The sequence below is a fragment of the Callospermophilus lateralis genome, chromosome 10, assembly GCF_048772815.1.
Source record: "Callospermophilus lateralis isolate mCalLat2 chromosome 10, mCalLat2.hap1, whole genome shotgun sequence".
Lineage (NCBI taxonomy): Eukaryota > Metazoa > Chordata > Mammalia > Rodentia > Sciuridae > Callospermophilus > Callospermophilus lateralis.
The window spans coordinates 132109703-132128833 of NC_135314.1; the positions used below are offsets into that span (position 1 = coordinate 132109703).

Consider the following 19131-nt stretch of genomic DNA (forward strand, 5'->3'; position numbering starts at 1 on the left):
CTGCTTTGTCTTCTGTTTGTTTGTTTGTTTGTTTGTTTTTAAAATATGTTTTTAGTTGTTGATAGACCTTTACTTTATTTATTTATATGCAGTGCTGAGAATCAAACCTAGTTCCTCACACATGCTAGGCAAGCACTCTACCACTGAGCTACAACTCCAGCCCTTGTCTTCTGCTTTATTTTATTCATTTATTTTTTCAGTACTGTGGATAAGATTGAGCGCAGGAGGTTTCTATCCCTGAGATACATCCCCATTTTATTTTACTTTACTTTAGGTACTAGAGATTAAACTGAGGGGCACTTACCACTGAGTTACAACCCTGTCCTTTTTATTCTTTATTTTGAGACAGGATCTCAGTGAGTTGCCCAGGCTGTCCTCGAACTTGGGATCTTCCTGCCTCAGCCTTCAGAGTTGCTGGGATTATAGGCATGAGCTATCACACAGGGCTCTTATTTATTTATTAGTGTTGGGGATTAAACTCACGGGCACTCAACCACTGAGCCACATCCCAGCACTATTTTGTACTCTATTTAGAGACTGGATCTCACTGAGTTGCTTAGCGTCTCCCTTTTACTAAAGCTGGCTTTGAACTAGCACTCCTCCTGCTTCAGCTTCCTAAGCCGCAGGAATGCACAAGAACTGTGTGCCACCATGCCTGACTCTTACTATCTATCTATCTATTTATTTATTTATTGTGGTACTGAGGCTTGAACCCAGGGATGCTCTACCACGAAGTAGATCCTATGTTTTGTAGTTCTGGGAATTAAGCCCAGAGGTAAGATTTATTTTATTTTAAGGCAGGGTCTCACTAAATTGTTCAGGTGGGCCTTGGACTTTCTGTCCTCCTGCCTCAGCCTCCCAAGTGGCTAGGGTTACTGGTGTGTACAGAGACACCCTAACACTTCTATTCTTGTGGCCCGAACTCCATTAGCAATAGGTGGATTGCTCCACTTTGGGACCTGGCACTTTGCTAGGCCTATATGTCTTCCTAGAACAAAGTGGCTTAATAGAGAATGCATCCCTGAGCCATGGTTATAGGTATGCACTGCCATGCCTGTATTATTCCTTCTGAGTTGAATCCCTCGTGCTTGTCATTTTCTCCAGGCCACTCTTACAATGGTAGAAATACATAGGCAAATACTCATTGTTTTAAGTTCTTATAAACATTTTTTTTTCACCAGGTGCGATGTCACACAGCTGTAATCCAGGTGGCTCGGGAGGCTGAGACAGAAGGATAGCAAGTTTAAAGCCAGCCTCAGCAACAACAAGACACTAAGCAATTCAGTGAGACCCTGTCTCTAAATAAAATATAAAATAGGACTGGGTATGTGGCTCAGTGGTTGAGTGCCCCTGAGTTCAATCCCTAATACCCAGAAAATTAAAAAATAAAATGAAATAAAGGACTGGGGATGTAGTTCAGTGTTTAAGCACCCCTGGGTTTAATCCAAACAAACAAATGAACAAACTTCTAGGCTCAAGTGGTCCTCCTGCCTCAGCCTCTCAAATTCCACGTAGCTGGGACTACAGATATACAACATTAATCAGTATTCAATTTTTTCCCTGTTTTTATGGAGCTGGTGACCAAACCCAGTGGCCTAGCACATGTCAGACAAGCACTTTACCACTTAGCTCCCTCTCTAGCCATATTTCTCAATTTTTAGAATTTGCTTTTCAAACAAATTAAGAAAGTATATCACACTCTATCACTGAGTCACATCCCTTGCCAAAAGAAAGTTTAAAGACTTTGGAGATGATAACTTTCTAATAATGAAGTTCATTTTATTCCTTTTTTTTTTTTTTTGACTGGGGCAGTACTGGTGATTGATCCAGGGGGTGCTTTATCACTGACTTACATCTCCAGTCCTTTTTTCTGAGACAGGCTCTTACTAAATTGTCTCAGCCCCCTGGGTCACAGCCCCATGGTTATAGGCATGCACTGTCAGCTGTCTTATTCCTTCCTTTTTTTTTTTTTTTTTTTGGTACTGGGAATTGAAACCAGGCATGCTTAACCACTGAACCACATCCCCAACCCTTTTTGTGTTTTATTTAGAGACAGGGTCTCACTGAGTTGTTTATTGTCTTGCCATTGCTGAGGCTGGCTTTGAACTTGAAATCCTCCTGCCTCAGCTTCCTGTGCAGCTGGGATTGCAGGCAAGTGCCACTGCACCCAGCTATTCCTTGCATTTTAATTTAAACTACAGAACTTTGTAATCTAAATAATTCTTTAGGAACAACCAATAATTTTGTGGTTTTCGTTCTTTTTGGCACTCTAGGATTGAACCAAGGGGTTCTCTACCACTGACCTTCATCCCAGTCCTTTTTATTTTGAGACAGTGTCTTGCTAAGTTGCTGAGGGCCTTGCTAAATTACTGAGGCTGGCATTGAACTTGTGATTCTCCTGACTCAGACTCCTGAGTTGTTGGAGTAATAGACACGTGACATTACATCCAGGGAGTGCTCTACTGTTGAGCCACAATCCCAGCCCCTCAGAGCATGGTATTTTTTTTTTTTAATATTTATTTATGTATCTTTAGTTTTAGGTAGATACATTAGTTTATTTTTATGTGGTGCCGAGGATCGAATCCAGTGCCTCATACATGCTAGGCAAGCACTCTACCATTGAGCCACCACCCCAGCCCCCAGCATGGTATTTTTGCAGTCATTTAATAGCTCTGAAAAGTTCCTGGCTTAAAAATATTTTCCAAAATTTTCAATTCAATGTCATAGTCAGGTTTTGTCTCCCTTTCTAGTAGTACTGAGGACTTGTCCTACTTCCTCAAGACTTCCATAAATGTCATATAAGAAATTACTGAAAAAAGAAAAGGGAAGCAGACAATCTCTAATACAGCTTTTGAACTAATGTTGGCAACCAAATTTCTTTTTCCATAAATAACAGGCCTAATGGTAGTGTTTATCATTTGATAATATTTTTAATAGTTTCAAAGAATTTCACAGAAAAGGACTTGCCAGGGTTGGATTCCTAGATCCATCATCACTTAGTGAATTGGATTCACTCTTGCTTGTGCTGGGCAAGCACTCTATTATACCCAGAACCCTTACACCAGCTGGGTGTTAACTCTTATCTGCAGGGGAGTAATTGCTATGTGGTTATTCAAAGTAGTTTTAATTCCACATTTACTTTACTCTGATATCTACTTAAATGCCAAAAGGTTTCTGTTATCAGTGTGAGACACATGTCCCATGCTGGGCCCAGAGGCACATGCCTAGAAACCCAGAACTTGGGAGGTTGAGTTCAGGAGGATAGCAAGTGTGAGGCCAGTCTCAGCAATTAGCGAGACCCTCAGCAATTTATAGAGATCTTATCTCAAAATAAAAAATAAGGGGCTGGGCATATAGCTCAGTTGGTAGAGTGCTTGCTTTGCATGCACAAGGCCCTGGGTTCAATCCCCAGCACCACATAAAAAATTTTTGGCTGGGGATGTGGCTCAAGCAGTAGCGCGCTCGCCTGGCATGCGTGCGGCCCGGGTTCGATCCTCAGAACCATGTACAAACAAAGATGTTGTGTCCACCGATGACTAAAGAATAAATATTAAAAAATTCTCTCTCTCTCTCTCTCTAAAAAAAAAAAAAAAAAAAATAAGGTCACAGCAGTGAAAAAGCGAAAACATTTACATTTCCTTAATGACTAATATGTTTCATGTGATTACTATGTCTATATCTTTAAATAAAAGTCTGTTCAAATATTTACACATTTAAAATTTTTTTTTATTTGTAGATGGACACAATACTTTTATTTTGTTTATTTTTATGTGGTGCCAGGATCCAACCCAGTGCCTCATGCATGCTTGGCAAGCGCTCTACCACTGAGCCGCAACCCCAGCCCAAATATTCACACATTTTTTTCAAAAATGAAAAGGGATGGGGATGTAGCTTAGTGGTAAAGTACCCCAGGGTTCAATCCCTGGTAGGAAAAAAAGAAAGAAAGGAAGAAAAGAAAGAAAGAAAGAAAAGAAAGAAAGAAAGAAAGAAAGAAATAATAAAATAATAATAAAGATATATGTCCTAGGGAGGAGCAAATTGATTTCATTTAGCTAAAACTGAACAGAAAAAGAGTAAATTTGCTCAAATGACCTACCGGACTTTCACTGGGCCAGTTCCCCTTCTACCATCTGTCCTTAAAGCTCAACATAGCGCATGTTTATCCTCCTTCATAGCCATAGGAAGAGGTTCCTAACAGATCTCTCTGGGTTATAACACTTGAGTGTTAAGTGCCCTCAGGCATTTTGCCTCTGCTTCCAAAACTCCAAGCATTTAGGGCAAGTTTGAGGTTTCTCTGCCTCCTTTCTGGCTTCACATCCCCTTCGGCTCTTTTAGTAGTCTGTACTCACTCAGGTCAACTGGCCTAATCCTTACCCTCTGAGCCTATTGCCTGTTTAGAAATCCCTCTGCTCTCTCCAAACCCCCCTCCTGTAACATATACCCTTATGTCTATGCTTCCGCCTGCAGGGCTTTCAAGACCATGCCTCAGTGCTAATCAAGTTAAAGGTTTTCTTTAACAGCTGGGGTTGTGCCTGGCATTCCTACAGCCTTTGGCTCATACCCTTTAATGGCACTTATCACACATTGTTTGGCACTGGATTATTTAGGAAAAATTTAGATTAGATTTTTTTTTTTTTTTTAAACCATACGATTAGATTAGATTTTAGGAGGGTGGAAACTTGGGAACTGGGTCTTTTTTTTTTTTTTTTTTTTTTTCTTTCTGCTTTAAAATTTTGTTCTCTCTTTAAATTGGTACTAGGGATTGAACCTAGAGGTGCTTTACCACTGAGCTACAACCATAGGCAGGAACTGGGTCTTATTTGCCTTATTTTTCTTTGATGGCAGGAACTGTTAGACAAGTGAATGGAGACCCTCCTGTGCCACTTATGCATAGCAAGTCCTCCTTACTTTTCCCTCTAGGAGGAGGGCTGTATGTTTATGTGGTCAGGGTTGAGTGGAAAACAGCATTTAGGACACTGTATCTTATCCAGGAATAAATTAGGATGTGATAAATTCACAAATGCAGGTAATATGCTACATGAGAGGCAAGTTTTTCACCAACCCTCCACTCTGGCCTAATGAATGGAGTTTGATAGTAATCCTTGCTAAAATTATAAAGCTAATGTACAACAACTTTGAGAAAGATGAGAACATTTGAAAAGTGGCTTGTTTTTTCTGCCTTTCTTCATATTTCTTGCTGAACTTGGGCTGCTCTTGCATTACTTGGCCTTTCTGTTTTCAGACTGAATTGATGAGTCTTACTATAAGATTCTAAATAAGGAACTCACTCTGTGGGTCTGATGTGGTGGATGCTGGCCCAAGAAATTATGTACATGCTTGGCAAAGTCTCCTGTGAACATCCATGGGAGGTCATGCCTGGCCTCTATTTTTACAGAGATCCTGAAGTGATTGAAAAGAAACAGTCTGTTGCTGAAAAAATTGTGACCACAGAGGAATTTCAGGGTGGACTGCTCGTTGAGTTCACTGCTACTCGACCTGAGGTCGCAGACTGGTCTGAAAGCATCCAAGTACCCTTTGTGCTTATCCAGCAGTTCTCTGCTGAAGACTGAAGTGCCCAGTCAGCTACTGAAAACTGGTCTGCAATTACCACTACTAAGGAGTCTGAGTGGGTATGAACAACCCGAATGATCTGGAGATGTTCTTCTGCAAACACTTAAGCAAAATGAAAATTAAGCACCAGTTTCTTAAAAAAGAAGATGCCTGGGCACCTCAAGTAGAGAACACATCTGGATCATCCCTTTGTGGTTGCTTGTCTCCCTGACTAGGCAAGTATCTGTGGGTAGAATACCGAATTTTGCCCAGGGGTAGATGATTTTTAGTTGTGGATGGGGTCAGACTGAGAGTACTATTAATGATTAGACCACCTCGTCTAGTCTCAGTGTAGCTAGGACTTTCGAAAATCCCTGCAGCGCTGCCGGAGCAGGAATTGCGATCTCATGTTTGGTCAGCTAAAGAGGCCTCCAGCTGAAAAAGGAACGACTTGAAGTGAAAATCGGAACACTTAGTTCCAGAGCTTCTCCTGCGTTTAATTAGGACCAGGCCGGGATGGAATGCTTGAAAGGTCGCAGATCGCGCTCTAAGACTCTTTCAGATCGCCAGGCTGGAAAGGGCCTGGAAGACCTTAGCGGGCGCCATTCTGAGTCCAGGAAAGGGTACTTGACAGCTATACAGCAGCCGGGCACAAGGTTCCGCCTGCAGGGCGGAGGAAGTTGGCTGCCACTTCTCACCTCCCGCCCCTTTTCCGTCTTCCTCTGGGCTCCACCGCGCGAGAGTGGGGGACAAGCGGCGCATGGAGGCGGGGGAAAAATGGCAGAAGTTTGTTGCGCTCGAGGCAGCGACCTGAGGTGGGGTGGGCACGCGCACAGGCGTGCGTGCGTGCGTGGGCTCGTCCCATAGCACGCCGTGCGTGGGGCGGATGTCCGGGCCGGCTGGGCCGGGGTGGCGGGCGAGATGGCGGAAGGCCGAGGCTGCCGTGAGCGACCGGATATAGAGACCCAGAAGTCTGAGCTCGGGGCTTTGATGAGAACCACGCTCCAACGAGGGGCGCAATGGTGAGCACCCGGCCACCCTTCCATCGCGCAGAGCCTGGGGCCGCAACTCTGGCCCTCACATCAGGCCTCCTTTTCTCCACTTGGGTAGGGGACGGACGGGGGCGGTGTCTGGTGACCCTGAGTGGCCTGATACTGGGTCTTCAGGAGTGGAATCCTGGGGTCAGCTGAGGAACAGCATGGGAGGTGCTGGATGTTGTCCTGACCCATTCATAGCTCCAAGAACATAACCGGCTCTGACAAGTGATGTAGGGTGTGGAAAAAGGGGAGTGCTCGCGGGGACCGTGAGAGTGGGAGAGCCCTTTACCTTGAAGAGTCGCCGTGTGACCTTGGCGAAGGTGTCCATACTTCATACACCTCTGTACCTTACAACTAAAACCAGGGTAGCAATTTTGTGGTTTATCACCCTCAGTAGGTTGAGATCAGAGGTAGAAACTTTGTAACTTGTAGATTGCTGAACACATGTCAAGGTCAGAAACTGAACAAATGTCTAAAAGGCCCAGATTATTTGGAAGCAAAAGTAAAAAATAATTGTGATAGTAAATTCTAGGGGTGGAAGAAGAAGGTAGCATGGATCCTGGAGCATGATAGAAGGTTAAAAGTCAAAGATGTAGTAGAGCAAGGCAGGTTTTTTAAGAAATTTAATTTTTTTTTCAAATATTTCACATATTTATTAGCAAACCAACCCAAACCAGTACTCCGGCTTCTGTGACTCTCTCCAGATAGTGCAAACATTTTCAGGTGGACAGGAAAAAATGATCACAGCCTTGATAAATACATGTGCCATTTCATGTCATTCCTTATTGACTCAGCTTGGTTCTCCTCCAGTGTCTCCTCTTGGAATTGTACCTGATTTTATTACCGGTTTTCATTTGAAACCACTGGGGAATGGGACGATTTTGCTTCTTGGCCAAAAATTGCTCTTCCTGAAAGTCTTGTGAGAAGAGATGGTGAGGAACCAAATACGGTGCTTGCACCACATGGCTGAAAAAAGGCGAAGAGAGTTAATTTTATTTTTTATTAAATTACTGGGGATTGAATCCAAGGCATGTGTTGTTGAGCTACATCCCCAGTTTTTTTTTTTTTTTTTTTGGGGGGGGGGTAACTGGGATTGAACCCAGGGGCCCTTAACCAGTGAGCCACATCACCAGTCCATTTTTTAAAAAATATTTATTTTTTATTTTTAGGTGGGCCCAATATCTTTATTTTACATTTATGTGGTGCTGAGGTTCGAACCCAGGGCCTCATGTATGCTAGGCGAACACTCTAGCACTGAGCCACAATCCCAAGGCGCCCCCCCACCCCGCTTTTTTTTTTTTTTTGAGAGAGGGTCTTGCTAAATTACTGAGGCTGGGTTTGAATTTGTGATCCTCCTGCCACAGACTTTTAGGCCAATGGGATACAGGTGTGTGCCAATATACTGGGCTTCCCCATCCCTTTTTAATTTTTTTTTTTTTTTCTTTTTGATCTGGTCTCCCTAGGTTGCATAGGCTGTCCTAGAATTTGAGATCCTCTTGCCTCAACCTCTGGATTTGCTGGGGTTACAGGCCTGTGTCATCAGGCCTGGCTGCTATGAGACTTCTTAATAAATGTTTAGTAGAAGATAAAATACTTTCCAGTAGTGGAGAGGCCTAGGTGATGTTACTATGTGGAAGTAGAAAACTGGGGCTAGACTTTGCATTAAATGTGATTGAAAAATATTCTTTTTTGACACTTGGGATTGAATACAAGGGTATTTTGTCACTGAGCTACATTCCCCAGCCATTTTTATTTTTTATTTTGAGACATGGTCTTGCTAAGTTGTATAGGCTGGCTTTCAACTTGTGATTCTTCTGCCTCAGTTTCCCACGTAATCAGGATTACAGGCATGGGTCACCGGGCCTAACTCATTCTACGAAAACATTGTGGTGTTGATATATCTAGGAAGAGTTGAAGCAGGGAAGAGAAACATTGTGGTGAGGAGTTCAGGTATAGCTTTGTTTATTCTGAACTTTCCAAATTGTGAAAGGCAAGGCATGCAGAGGTATCTTTAAAGTTGTTCTACAAAGAATGATACATAGAATATTCAGAAGAAGCAAAGGATTTTTTTTTTTTTCTTGTTCTGGGGTTTACCCATGCAAGGCAAGCACTCTACAATTGAGCTATATCTCCGGCCAAAGAAGTTTAATAGATTAAAATCATTGGGTGTTGGGCTGGAGATATAGCTCAGTTGATAGAGTGCTTGCTTTGCATGCACAAGGCTCTGGGTTCAATCCCCAGCACCCCCTACCCCGCAAAAAGAAAAAAAAGAAGAACTAATTGTGCTTTGTTGCCCTGGAAATGTTTCCCCTCCTTCTGTCTTGATTATAAAACAGCATAATGATACTTTTAAAATATGATCAGATTTGCTTATATTTAAGTATAGAAAGCAATGTAAAGTACAACTTAATGCCTTTTTTTTTTTTTTTTTTGGTACTGGGGATTGAATCCAGGGTCCCTTAAGCACATTTGCACCTATTTATTTTTATTTCTTTTAATTTTGAGACAAGGTCTCACTATAAGTTGCTTAGGGCCTCACTACGGTGCTGAGGCTGGCTTTGAACTCATGAGCCTCCTGCCTCAGGTTCCTGAACTGATGGGATTATAATTGTGTGCCACTGTACTACTCGGCTGAGGGTGTGTTTTTAGTGGGGATTATATATTCTCCAACGTGGAAAGACCATATAAAAGATTAAGGGGGCTGGGCATAGTGGTGTACGTCTATAATCACAGCAGCTCAGGAGCTTGAGGCTGGAACATTTCAAGTTTGAGGTCAACCTCAGCAACTCAGTAAGCTCCTAAGCAACTTAGTGAGACCCTGTCTTAAAATAAAACATAAAGGGTTGGATTTATGGCCCAGTGGTAAAGTGCCTCTGTGTTCAGTCCCTGGTTCAAAAACAAAAACAAAGAAAAGATTAAGGGTGACTAGGGCTTAGTAGTATAGTGCTTGCCTGGCATATGAGGGGCCCATCCCTAGCACCGCACACTCAGATTAAGGGAACAGTTGCAGAAACTTGCCACCTTTGTTTTTTTGCTATAGTAAATTGTTCTCTTTCTCTAGGTATCTTATTGACAGCAGGTGGTTCAAGCAATGGAAGAAGTATGTGGGCTTTGATAGCTGGGATATGTACAATGTGGGTGAACATAACCTGTTTCCTGGACCGATAGACAACTCAGGACTCTTCTCAGGTGCAGTATACTTTTGCTTTCTAGCTAAATGTACACCTGGGCAGTCGCTTGTGATCATGTATATTTGTAACATAGACGCTGTGAACCTGACTTTCCTAGTGTGAGGAGATAGAAACAAGCGTCCTCAATTTTTGTGTCTGTAGTAGAAGTTTTTGCAGACCCTTAGGTAGAAGTAAAGCTGTTCTTTTCTAAATTAACTGTTTTATTAATTTTTAAAATTTTTTTGGTACTAGAGATTTAACTTAGAATGCTTTACCACTGGGCTACATCCTCACCCCTTTTTGTTTTTCATTTCATTGAGACGGGGTCTCAATAAGTTGCTTAGACTGATCTTGAACTCATGATCCTCTTGTCTCAACATCCCAACCTGCTGAGATTACAGGCCACTGTTCCTGGCTAAATTAACTGTTTCTAACAAGAGTATGCTTCTAATATTTTAATTTTTTTTCTGTTTAAATCCTATTGAAATTCTCAGATTTTAGATTAGTATATCAAAAGAAAGAAACATTGTATTTTGAAATTGCATCTGAAATTTGAAATACAGGAACCAGAATTTTTTTTTTTTTTTTTTTTTTGATACCGGGTATGGAACCTACTCCCTTGCACACGCGCTAGCTTAGTGCTCTAACTCTGATTTACATTTCCAGCCTGGGGAACCACATTTTTTTGTGTTAACTTTGAAGTGGAACAAAGTATAGACCTATTGAAGATTGTTATGCATTCCTGTGATGGCCATGTTTGTCATAGAATTAGTGTGAGAAGAGGTGGAAAGTTAGTAGACAGAGTTATAGCCACATTCAGCTCCTACTGGGCACCTTGGCACATATGACACTAATATGTGACATACTAGTGCTTGGCTTACACCTGTAGATGTGTGGAGATAACAGAGTTAGTTTTTTCTCAGGTTTTCTGACTGTAAATTTCTTTGTGGGCAGGTGATCTGTCACCTCTGTTCAAAATCAGGGCCAAAAGAGAGTAGTCTCATATTTCAAAGTGTGAGACCTAATTTATATATACCTAACAGCCTGACAGTAATCTGGATGTTTGTTAAAATGAGCAGTCTTGAGTTTATATTTTCTTTTAAGGAGAGATCTAAATTATGTAAATAGTGTCATTTGCTTTGTTTCCTGATGTAGGTCAGATGATGGCACTATACCATGAAGTTGCTCTAAGGAATTATTGCATTCATTATGTTCACACTGTGTTCTCTTTCCCTGTTTTTTTTTTTTTTTTTTTTGGTATTGGGGATTGAACCCAGTGGTGCTCTACCATTGAACTACATCCCTAGAACCAACACTTATAGCTCAGTTGGTAAAATGCTTGCCTTACATGCACAAAGCACTGGGTTCAATTCCTAGCACCACTAAAGAAAAAAAAAAAAAGATTATCGAACTACATACCTAGATTTTTTAATTTTTTAATTTTGAGGCAGAGTTTTCCTAAGTTTCCAAGACTGGCCTGTGATCTTTCTGGGATTATAGGCCTATGCCATTGCTTCTGGCCCTCTTTTTATTTTGAAAAGGAGACTACTTGTTTTTGTTTGATAATTTTTTTCTAAGTTCATTTATTTATTTGGTACTGGGGATTCAACCCAGGGTTGCTTTTCCACTGAGTTAAGTCCCTAGCCGTTTTTATTTTTTATTTTGAGACAATCTCACTAAGTTGCTTAGGGCCTAACTAAGTTGCTGAGATTGGCCTTGAATTTGCGATCCTTTGCCTTAGCTGTCTGATTTATTGGGATAATAGGAGTGTTGCCATAACACCTGACTATTTTTTTAAAATGGTATCTATCTATCTATTTATAGTTGTGGACACATTTTTACTTTATTTATTTGTTTTTAATATATTTTAAGTTGTACATGGATACAATATCTTTATTTTTATTTTTATGTGGTGCTAAGGATTGAACCCAGTGCCTTACGTGGACTAGGCAAGCGCTTTACCACTGAGCTACAAACCCAGCCTATGACTATTTATTTTTAATTTATTTTTTTTAATTGATGCATTGTAATTATTCAGAATAGGAGATATTCCTTATGCCATATTCATATATGCATATAAACATAATTTGCTCAGCCTCCTTCTCCAGTATCTTCCCTTTCCCTCCCCTCTTCCCACTCCTTTCAAAAGGATAATTCTTTGTTTTTTATTTATTTATTTTTTTGGTGGTAGTACCAGGAACAGAGCTCAGGGTCTTGAGCATGCTAGACCGGGAAACACTGTGTCACTGAGCTACATCATCAGCTCTAAAAATAATTCTTAAGGGCAAGCATTCCTTTTATGGCCCCGAATTTTGTGTCACTAAGTCTTGGCTTGAAATGTTAATCTCTATGGCTGAGAAATGAAAAGCACATTCCATTAGACTCTCGACATTGATAATGCATAAATGACTGATTTCTGGTGAATGAAATTCAAATCCTTACTTCCTAGGCGCTCAGTCATTAGCCTGGCTGCCTTCTACCTGTGGTCATAGAAGTGGCCTGGAAGAAACTCTTGAAAATGTGGGAAGCAGGAAGAACATATTCTTGTTGGTGTTGTCTGTAGAGAGCCCCTTCTTTCATTTCTACCTATGTCTCTACTTTTATATCGGATGGAATTCCTGTGTTATACCAAATGGTGCTCTTATTTTCCTCTATTTGCCTGTTAACAGAAATTTGTAGAGAGTAAATCCTCATTTTAAAATTTCTGTGTTGCCAGGTGCAGTGGCACATGCCTGTGATCCCAGTGGCTTAAGAGGATTGCAAGTTCAAAGCCAGTCTCAGCAATTTAGCAAGGCCCTGAGCAGCTTAGCAGGACCCTGACTCAAACTAAAAAAAAAAAAAAAAAAAAAAAAAGGGCTGGGGATATAGCTCAGTGGATAAGTGTTCCTGGGTTCAATCCCTAATACCAACCCCCCGCCCCCTCCGGCCAATGTTACCTGGCAGTGGTGCACATCTGTAATCCCAGTGATACTCGAGGAGGCAGGAGGATTGAGAGTTCCAAGCATTTTTTTCTTTTGGTATTGGGAACTAAAACCAGGGGTGCTTTACTACTGAGCTACATCCCCAGACTTTTTAATTTTTTTTTTTTTTTTTTTTTTTTGAGACAGAGTCTTGCTAAGTTGCTAATGCTGTCTTGAATCAGCAATCCTCCTGCCTCAGCCTCCTGAGTTTCTGGAATTATAGGAATGAGCTACCACAACCAGTGAGACTGTCTCTAAATAAAACATTCAAAAAAAGGGCCAGGGATGTGAAGTGCCCATGGGCTCAATTTCCAGTGCCTCAAAAACAAAACAGAAGATCTCTGTGTGTTTTTTAGCATTATGTCCTCAGATTGATTCAGTTTTGAGTAAAAATAGTGATCTGCATTGAAAATTGCTATTGAATTTCTGTGCTCGCCAAATACTGTCATAAGAATGATGTGTTTGAGTTCAGTGGTAGAGGGTGTGCTTGAGGTTCTGGGCTCCATCTTTACCACCACACACCCACTCACAAAATAATGACATATTTGGGAAAATTATCATTGAGCTAGAGGGGGAAGAGCTTTGTATAACTGATGTACTTGGGGTTGAGGAGACTGAAAGCTGTTGGTTTCTTCCCTGTTTTTGAAAGTTTCTATCTGTTCTTTGGTACAGTATGTTTGACCAGATCTGCATCCCCAACCCCTTTTATTTTTTAATTTTAATTTTTTGGGGGTGGCTGGCTCCCAGGCATTGAACCCAGGGGAACTTAACTACTGAGCCACATCCCTAGTCTTTTTATTTTATTTAGAGACAGGGTCTCACTAAGTTGCTTAGGGCCTAGCTAATTTGCTGAGGCTGGTTTTGAACTCGTGATCCTCCTGCCTCAGTCTCTTGAGCCATTTGGATTACAGGTATGCATCAACTTTTCTGGCCCTTTCATTTTTTTCTTTTAGGACACAATCTTGTAAATTACCCAGGCTGGTCTTGAACTTGGAGTCCTTCTGCACTAGCCGTTTTTTTTTTGTTTGTTTGTTGTTGTTTGTTTGTTTTTTCTGGTACCAGGGATTGAATTTAGGGGTGTGGGGGTGCTGAACCTTGTGCTTGCTAGGCAAGCACTCTACTAACTGAGCTATATCCCCAGCCCACCCCAATCCCTTTTTATGTTGTATTTTGAGACACAGTCTTGCTAAGTTGCTTAGGGCCTTGTTAAATTGCTGAGGCTGACTTTGAACTTGGAATCCTCTTGCCTCAGCATACCAAGCCACTTGGATTACAGGTGTGTGCTGCTGCAACCAAATTGCCTTAGCTTTTTCAGTAACTAAGATTGTAGGCATTACAGGCATGTACCCTTCAACTTTTCTGTTGTTCTTAGAGTGGATATTGATGGGCACAGACTTGGCAGAGAGCATCCTTGGTGGAAGGTGATCCATCTTCCCTATGTCCTTTCTTGAGAGAGTATGTTTCAGACCATGGATGTCCAGTTCTGAAGCCCAGGATTGCTGCCTTTCTGTTGTAGGTATAAAATGTATGTCTGATATGTTAAATGCATTCTCTTTCCATTCTGCCCAGGACCATCTATCTGAGCTATGACTTGGAGTATTTAAAACCAAGAATGTTGCCAGTGTGGTGGTACATGCCTGTAATCCCAGAGGCTTAGGAGGCTGAGGCAAGAGGATCTCAAGTTCAAAGCCAGCCTCAACAATTTAGTGATGTTGTCTCAAAATAAAAAGGGCAAGGCAATCCTGGTACCAAAAATAAACAAATAAATAAATAAATAAGGGACTGGGGATATGGCTCAGTTTTAAAGTGCCCCTGGTTTCTTTTTTTTTTTTTTTTAAATATTTTAATATTTATTTTTTAGTTTTTGGTGGACACAACATCTTTGTTTGTATGTGGTGCTGAGCATTGAACCCGGGCTGCATGCATGCCAGGCGAGCGCGCTACCGCTTGAGCCACATCCCCAGCCCCACGCCCCTGGTTTCAATCCCTAGTACCCAAAACAAAAAACAAACAAACAAAAAGCACACTGACAATGCTAAGGGGCAGGAGGTATAATGTAGGTTAGTGGAAGGATGCTTGCCTAATTGCCCTGGATTTGATACCCTGCACCACAAAACAATAAAATAGGACTGGATCAATGGTAGAGTGCTTGCCTAGCATGTGTGAGATCCTGGGTTCAATCTGTAGCATTGGTGGGGTGGGAAAGCAAAAGTACTAATTGAGTCTTGATGAAATAAATGTAACTTCAGTGCCTCTTTTTTGGGGAGTGGAGGGTGGGGACAGTACTGGGGATTGAACTCAGGGCTTCACACATGCTAAGCAAGAATCTACCACTGAGTCACATCCCCATCCTTTCAGGGGAAGATGATATTTGACTTTAATATGGTATTCCTAAGACTTATGATAAATAAATACTTTTAAATTAATTGTTTTAATTTTGGAATCCTAAAACATTTTGGAAATGTAAATTGGAAGTTTTATCTTTTCTCCTCCTCCTCTTCTTCCTCTTTTTTTTTTTTTTTTTTGTCTCTGTGGTCCCCCTCCCCACCCCAGTACTGGGGATTGAGCTCAGAGGCACTTGTCCACTAGCCACATCCCCAGCCTTATTTTGTATTTTTATTTAGAGACAGGGTCTCACTGAGTTGTGTAGCACCTCAATGTAGCTGAGGCTGGCTTTGAATTCTCAATTTTCCTGTCTCAGCGTCCCTAGCTGCTGTGATTATAGGCGGGCACCACTGTGCCCTGCTGTTGCTACTGCTTCTCCTCCTCCTCCTCCTCCCTCTCTGCCTCTTCCTCCTTCTCTTCTTGCTCTTCTTTTCCTTCTCCCCCTCCTTCTTCCTCTTCCTCCTCCTCCTCTTCTTCTTTCTCCTCCTCCTCTTCTTTTTCTAGATGGAGTCCTCCTGTGTTGCCTCAGGTACCACAGGTGCACACCACTACATCCAACTTTCTTCTACCTCTAATTGTAGAAAAATAGAGTTACTCATAAAATGTTCAGAAAATTTAATTAAAGACAAAGAGGAGGCAGGTCTCTGATAGAATTTTGGAATTTTGTAGTTGGTAACTTTTCTTATTTATTTATTTTTTTTAAGAGAGAGCGAGAGAGAGAATTTATTAATATTTATTTTTTAGTTTTCGGTGGACACAACATCTTTGTATGTGGTGCTGAGGATCGAACCCGAGCCGCACGCATGCCAGGCGAGTGCGCTACCGCTTGAACAACGTCCTCAGCCCCACTTTTCTTATTTCTTGAAAAATACAAAGAGTCATGTAAAACAAATACAGGTGGTGGCATATGCCTCTTGGTTGTGGTGGCATACACCTGTAATCCCAGTGGCTCAGGAGCCTGAGGCAGGAGGATTAGAAGTTCAGAGTCATCCTGGGACATTTAGTAGTCTCAAAATTAATAAAAGTGCTGGGTGTGGTGGCACAAACCTGTAATTCCAACAACTCAGGAGGTGGAGGCAGGAGGATTGCAAGTTCTAGGCCAGTCTCAGCAACTTAGCATGACCCTGTCTCAAAACAAGAAATAAAGGGCTGTGGATGTGGCTCAGTGGTGACTGCTTCTAGGTTCAATCTCTGGTACCCAATAAATAAATAAAGGCTAGGGATGTTGTGAAGCCCTGGGTTCAATCTCTAGTAGGGAAAAAAAAAATCATGTAAGTCTAACTGGTGAAAAGAACAATGAGTTAGTTATATGCTGTTTGCCTTTTTCAGATCCTGAGAGTCAGACCTTAAAAGAACACTTAATTGATGAACTGGACTATGTCTTGGTCCCAACTGAGGCCTGGAATAAATTACTAAATTGGTATGGCTGTGTAGAGGGCCAGCAGCCTATTGTCAGAAAAGTGAGTATATGAATATGAATACTGATGGTCAGTATCTGCAGGTGCTCCTGGAGGGATACCAAATTGTGTTGGTTTCTTAGGAAAATGAACATACATAAGTGGTTGAAAGGAGGTTTCTGGTTCTTTTTAGGCAATTATGATTGTGAGTGATGTTCACCTAGTATGTTACAGTGAGTGGCCTTCAAACATCAGAGCTGCCCAATGGGATGTGTCCAATGGTGCTATGAGAGCATTTTCTGGAAGACTATGAAAGTTCACTTGGGCCATATGGACTTACAGTAAAGTACAGCTTCTTGTTTATCTTAAATTTTTTCTGATGTAGCTCAGTGTTAGAGCACTTGGTTCAGTCTCCAGTGAGTACCACAAAAAAACAAACAAACAAACAAAACAGAACAACCCAGAATAAACAAAAACCCATCTTTCTTTTTTTTTGGTACCAGGGATTGAACTCAGGGGAAATGTAAATGTAAATTGGAAGTTTTAATTTTCTCCAACTCAACCATTGAGCCACATGCTTAGCCTTATTTTGTTTGTTTCTTCCTTTCCTATTTAGAAACAGTTGCTCTAAATAAAGTAGAGCTGCTTAATGCCTTGCTATTGCTGAGGTTAGCTTTGAACTTGTGATCTTCCTACCTCAGCCTCCCTAGCCACTGGAATTATAGGTGTGCACCACCACACCCAGCCTTTTTTGTTTGTTTTGTTTTGTGGTGCTGGGGATTGAATCCAGGGCCTTGTTGCATGCTAGGCACTGAACCACATCCCCAGCTTTCTTTCTTTTCTCTCTCTCCATACTGGGGGATTGAACCCAGGGGCTCTATACAACTGAGCTACATGTCTAGCTCTTTTTTAATTTTATTTTTGTATTTATTTTTTGGTTCCAGCCTTGATCCTGGGGTTCTCAACCACTGAGCTACATCCCCAGCCCTTTTTATTTTTTATTTTGAGACAGGGTCTCACTAAGTTGATCAGCTAAGTTGCTGAGGCTGGTTTCAGATTTGTAATCCTCCTGCCTTAGCCTCCTGATTACAGACATATATCACCACAACTTACTAATCAGGTTCTTATTTGCTCAGACTGCCCTCTAACTTGTTATTCTCCTACCTTACTTAGCCTCCTCAGTCACTGGGATAATGTGTGTAAAACACCACCTTTCTTTTTTTTGGTACTGGGGATTGAAACCAGGGGCTATAACCACTGAGCCTTATCCCCACCCCCTTTTTATATTTTATTTATTTATTTATTTATTTTTTTTTTTTAAAGAGTGAGAGAGAGTGAGAAAGAGGGAGAGAGAGAGAATTTTAATATTTATTTTTTTAATATTTGGCGGACACAACATCTTTGTCTGTATGTGGTGCTGAGGACCGAACCCAGGCCGCACGCATGCCAGGCGAGCGCGCTACTGCTTGAGCCACATCTCCAGCCCCTTTGTATTTTATTTAGAGACAGGGCCTCACTGAGTTGCTTAGCACCTCGCCATTGCTGAGGCTGGCTTTGAACTTTGGATCCTCCTGCCTCAGCCTCCTGAGCCACTGGGATTGTAGGCGTGGGCCACCATGCCTGGCAAAACACCATCACTTTTACTTCTGTGCTTCGGTCTTTGGCCACATAGTTGAGTACTTTAAAAATCAGTCATTTACACCCAGAGAATATTATCCTCTTGAGGGAATATAAACCCCAGGGCAGAATCCCAGATTGTTAGCACCTCTGTAGATAAGACTCACAAGAAGACCATCACCCTGTCTCTCACAGTTGTTTTCTTGTCCTGTCTATCCGGAAATCACAAGAGCTCACATGTCTGCTGTTGTTTAGGGACAAGGTAAAATTCTTACTCTGTTGGGTATGTATTCTTAGCTGAGTAGTAAAGAGTTGCAGTCCTGGTACAGTGATTCTTTTTTTTTTAGTGATACAGTGTATCTAAAAGTCATTTTGGGCCATAACTATTTTTTTCCTGTATCTTGAACTCCTGAGAAGGTTAGGGATCAAAAGGTTAGGGGCATGCTAGACTTCTAAAGATGTTCCTAAATGCCAGTAGTATTGCAGTGTGAGTACTCTGCCAAGAATGATATATATATTTCTATATATATTTATACATATTTATATATTCTTTAGTCACTAATTTGACAAACTCTCCAAGGGAGGAAGCAGCGTCATGATCTCACCTAAAGGTGAACAGTGACTTCCCTTTTGTGCAGTATCTGGCTTTATACACAAGTATGACTCTGAATTGATGAGTTAATTAGCTTTGTTTTCTTTTTTTCTTTTTTTCTTCTATTATGTTACTGGATATTAGATCCAGGGTCTCATATGTAGTAGGAAAGTGCACTACCACTGAACTGCATCCCCAGCCCTCTAGCCCTTTTTATTTTATTTACTATTTATTTACTTTAAATAATTATTTAATTTGTTCTAATTAGTAAGCCTTTTTTATTTATTTGTTTTTTGTACTGTAGATTTAACCAAGGGGTGCTTTACCACTGAGCTACATCCCCAGCCCTTTTTGTTTTTTTATTTTGAGAAGAGTCTCAACTATTGCGTAGACCTTTGTTTGTGCTAGGCAGTTGGCTTGCCA

General features: G+C 41.3%; 1 protein-coding gene across 6 annotated transcripts in view; it reads left to right on the forward strand.

Annotated features, from left to right (window-relative positions):
- The first annotated feature begins 6334 nt into the window (after window positions 1–6334).
- Usp4 (ubiquitin specific peptidase 4) overlaps window positions 6335–19131 on the forward strand; it is a 48963-nt gene continuing 36166 nt past the window's right edge. The window contains exons 1-4 of one of the 6 annotated variants that reach the window (XM_076867833.2): window positions 6335–6572; window positions 9649–9776; window positions 16432–16562; window positions 16693–16840. In XM_076867833.2, coding sequence (XP_076723948.2) covers window positions 6472–6572; window positions 9649–9776; window positions 16432–16562; window positions 16693–16812 — 480 coding nt within the window. In that variant the 5' untranslated portion in view covers window positions 6335–6471 and the 3' untranslated portion in view covers window positions 16813–16840. Of the gene's footprint in view, window positions 6573–6887; window positions 6908–9648; window positions 9777–16431; window positions 16563–16692; window positions 16841–19131 lie in introns of those variants that run through there. The other 5 variants (XM_076867832.2, XM_076867828.2, XM_076867831.2 and 2 more) reach the window with 5 other exon arrangements.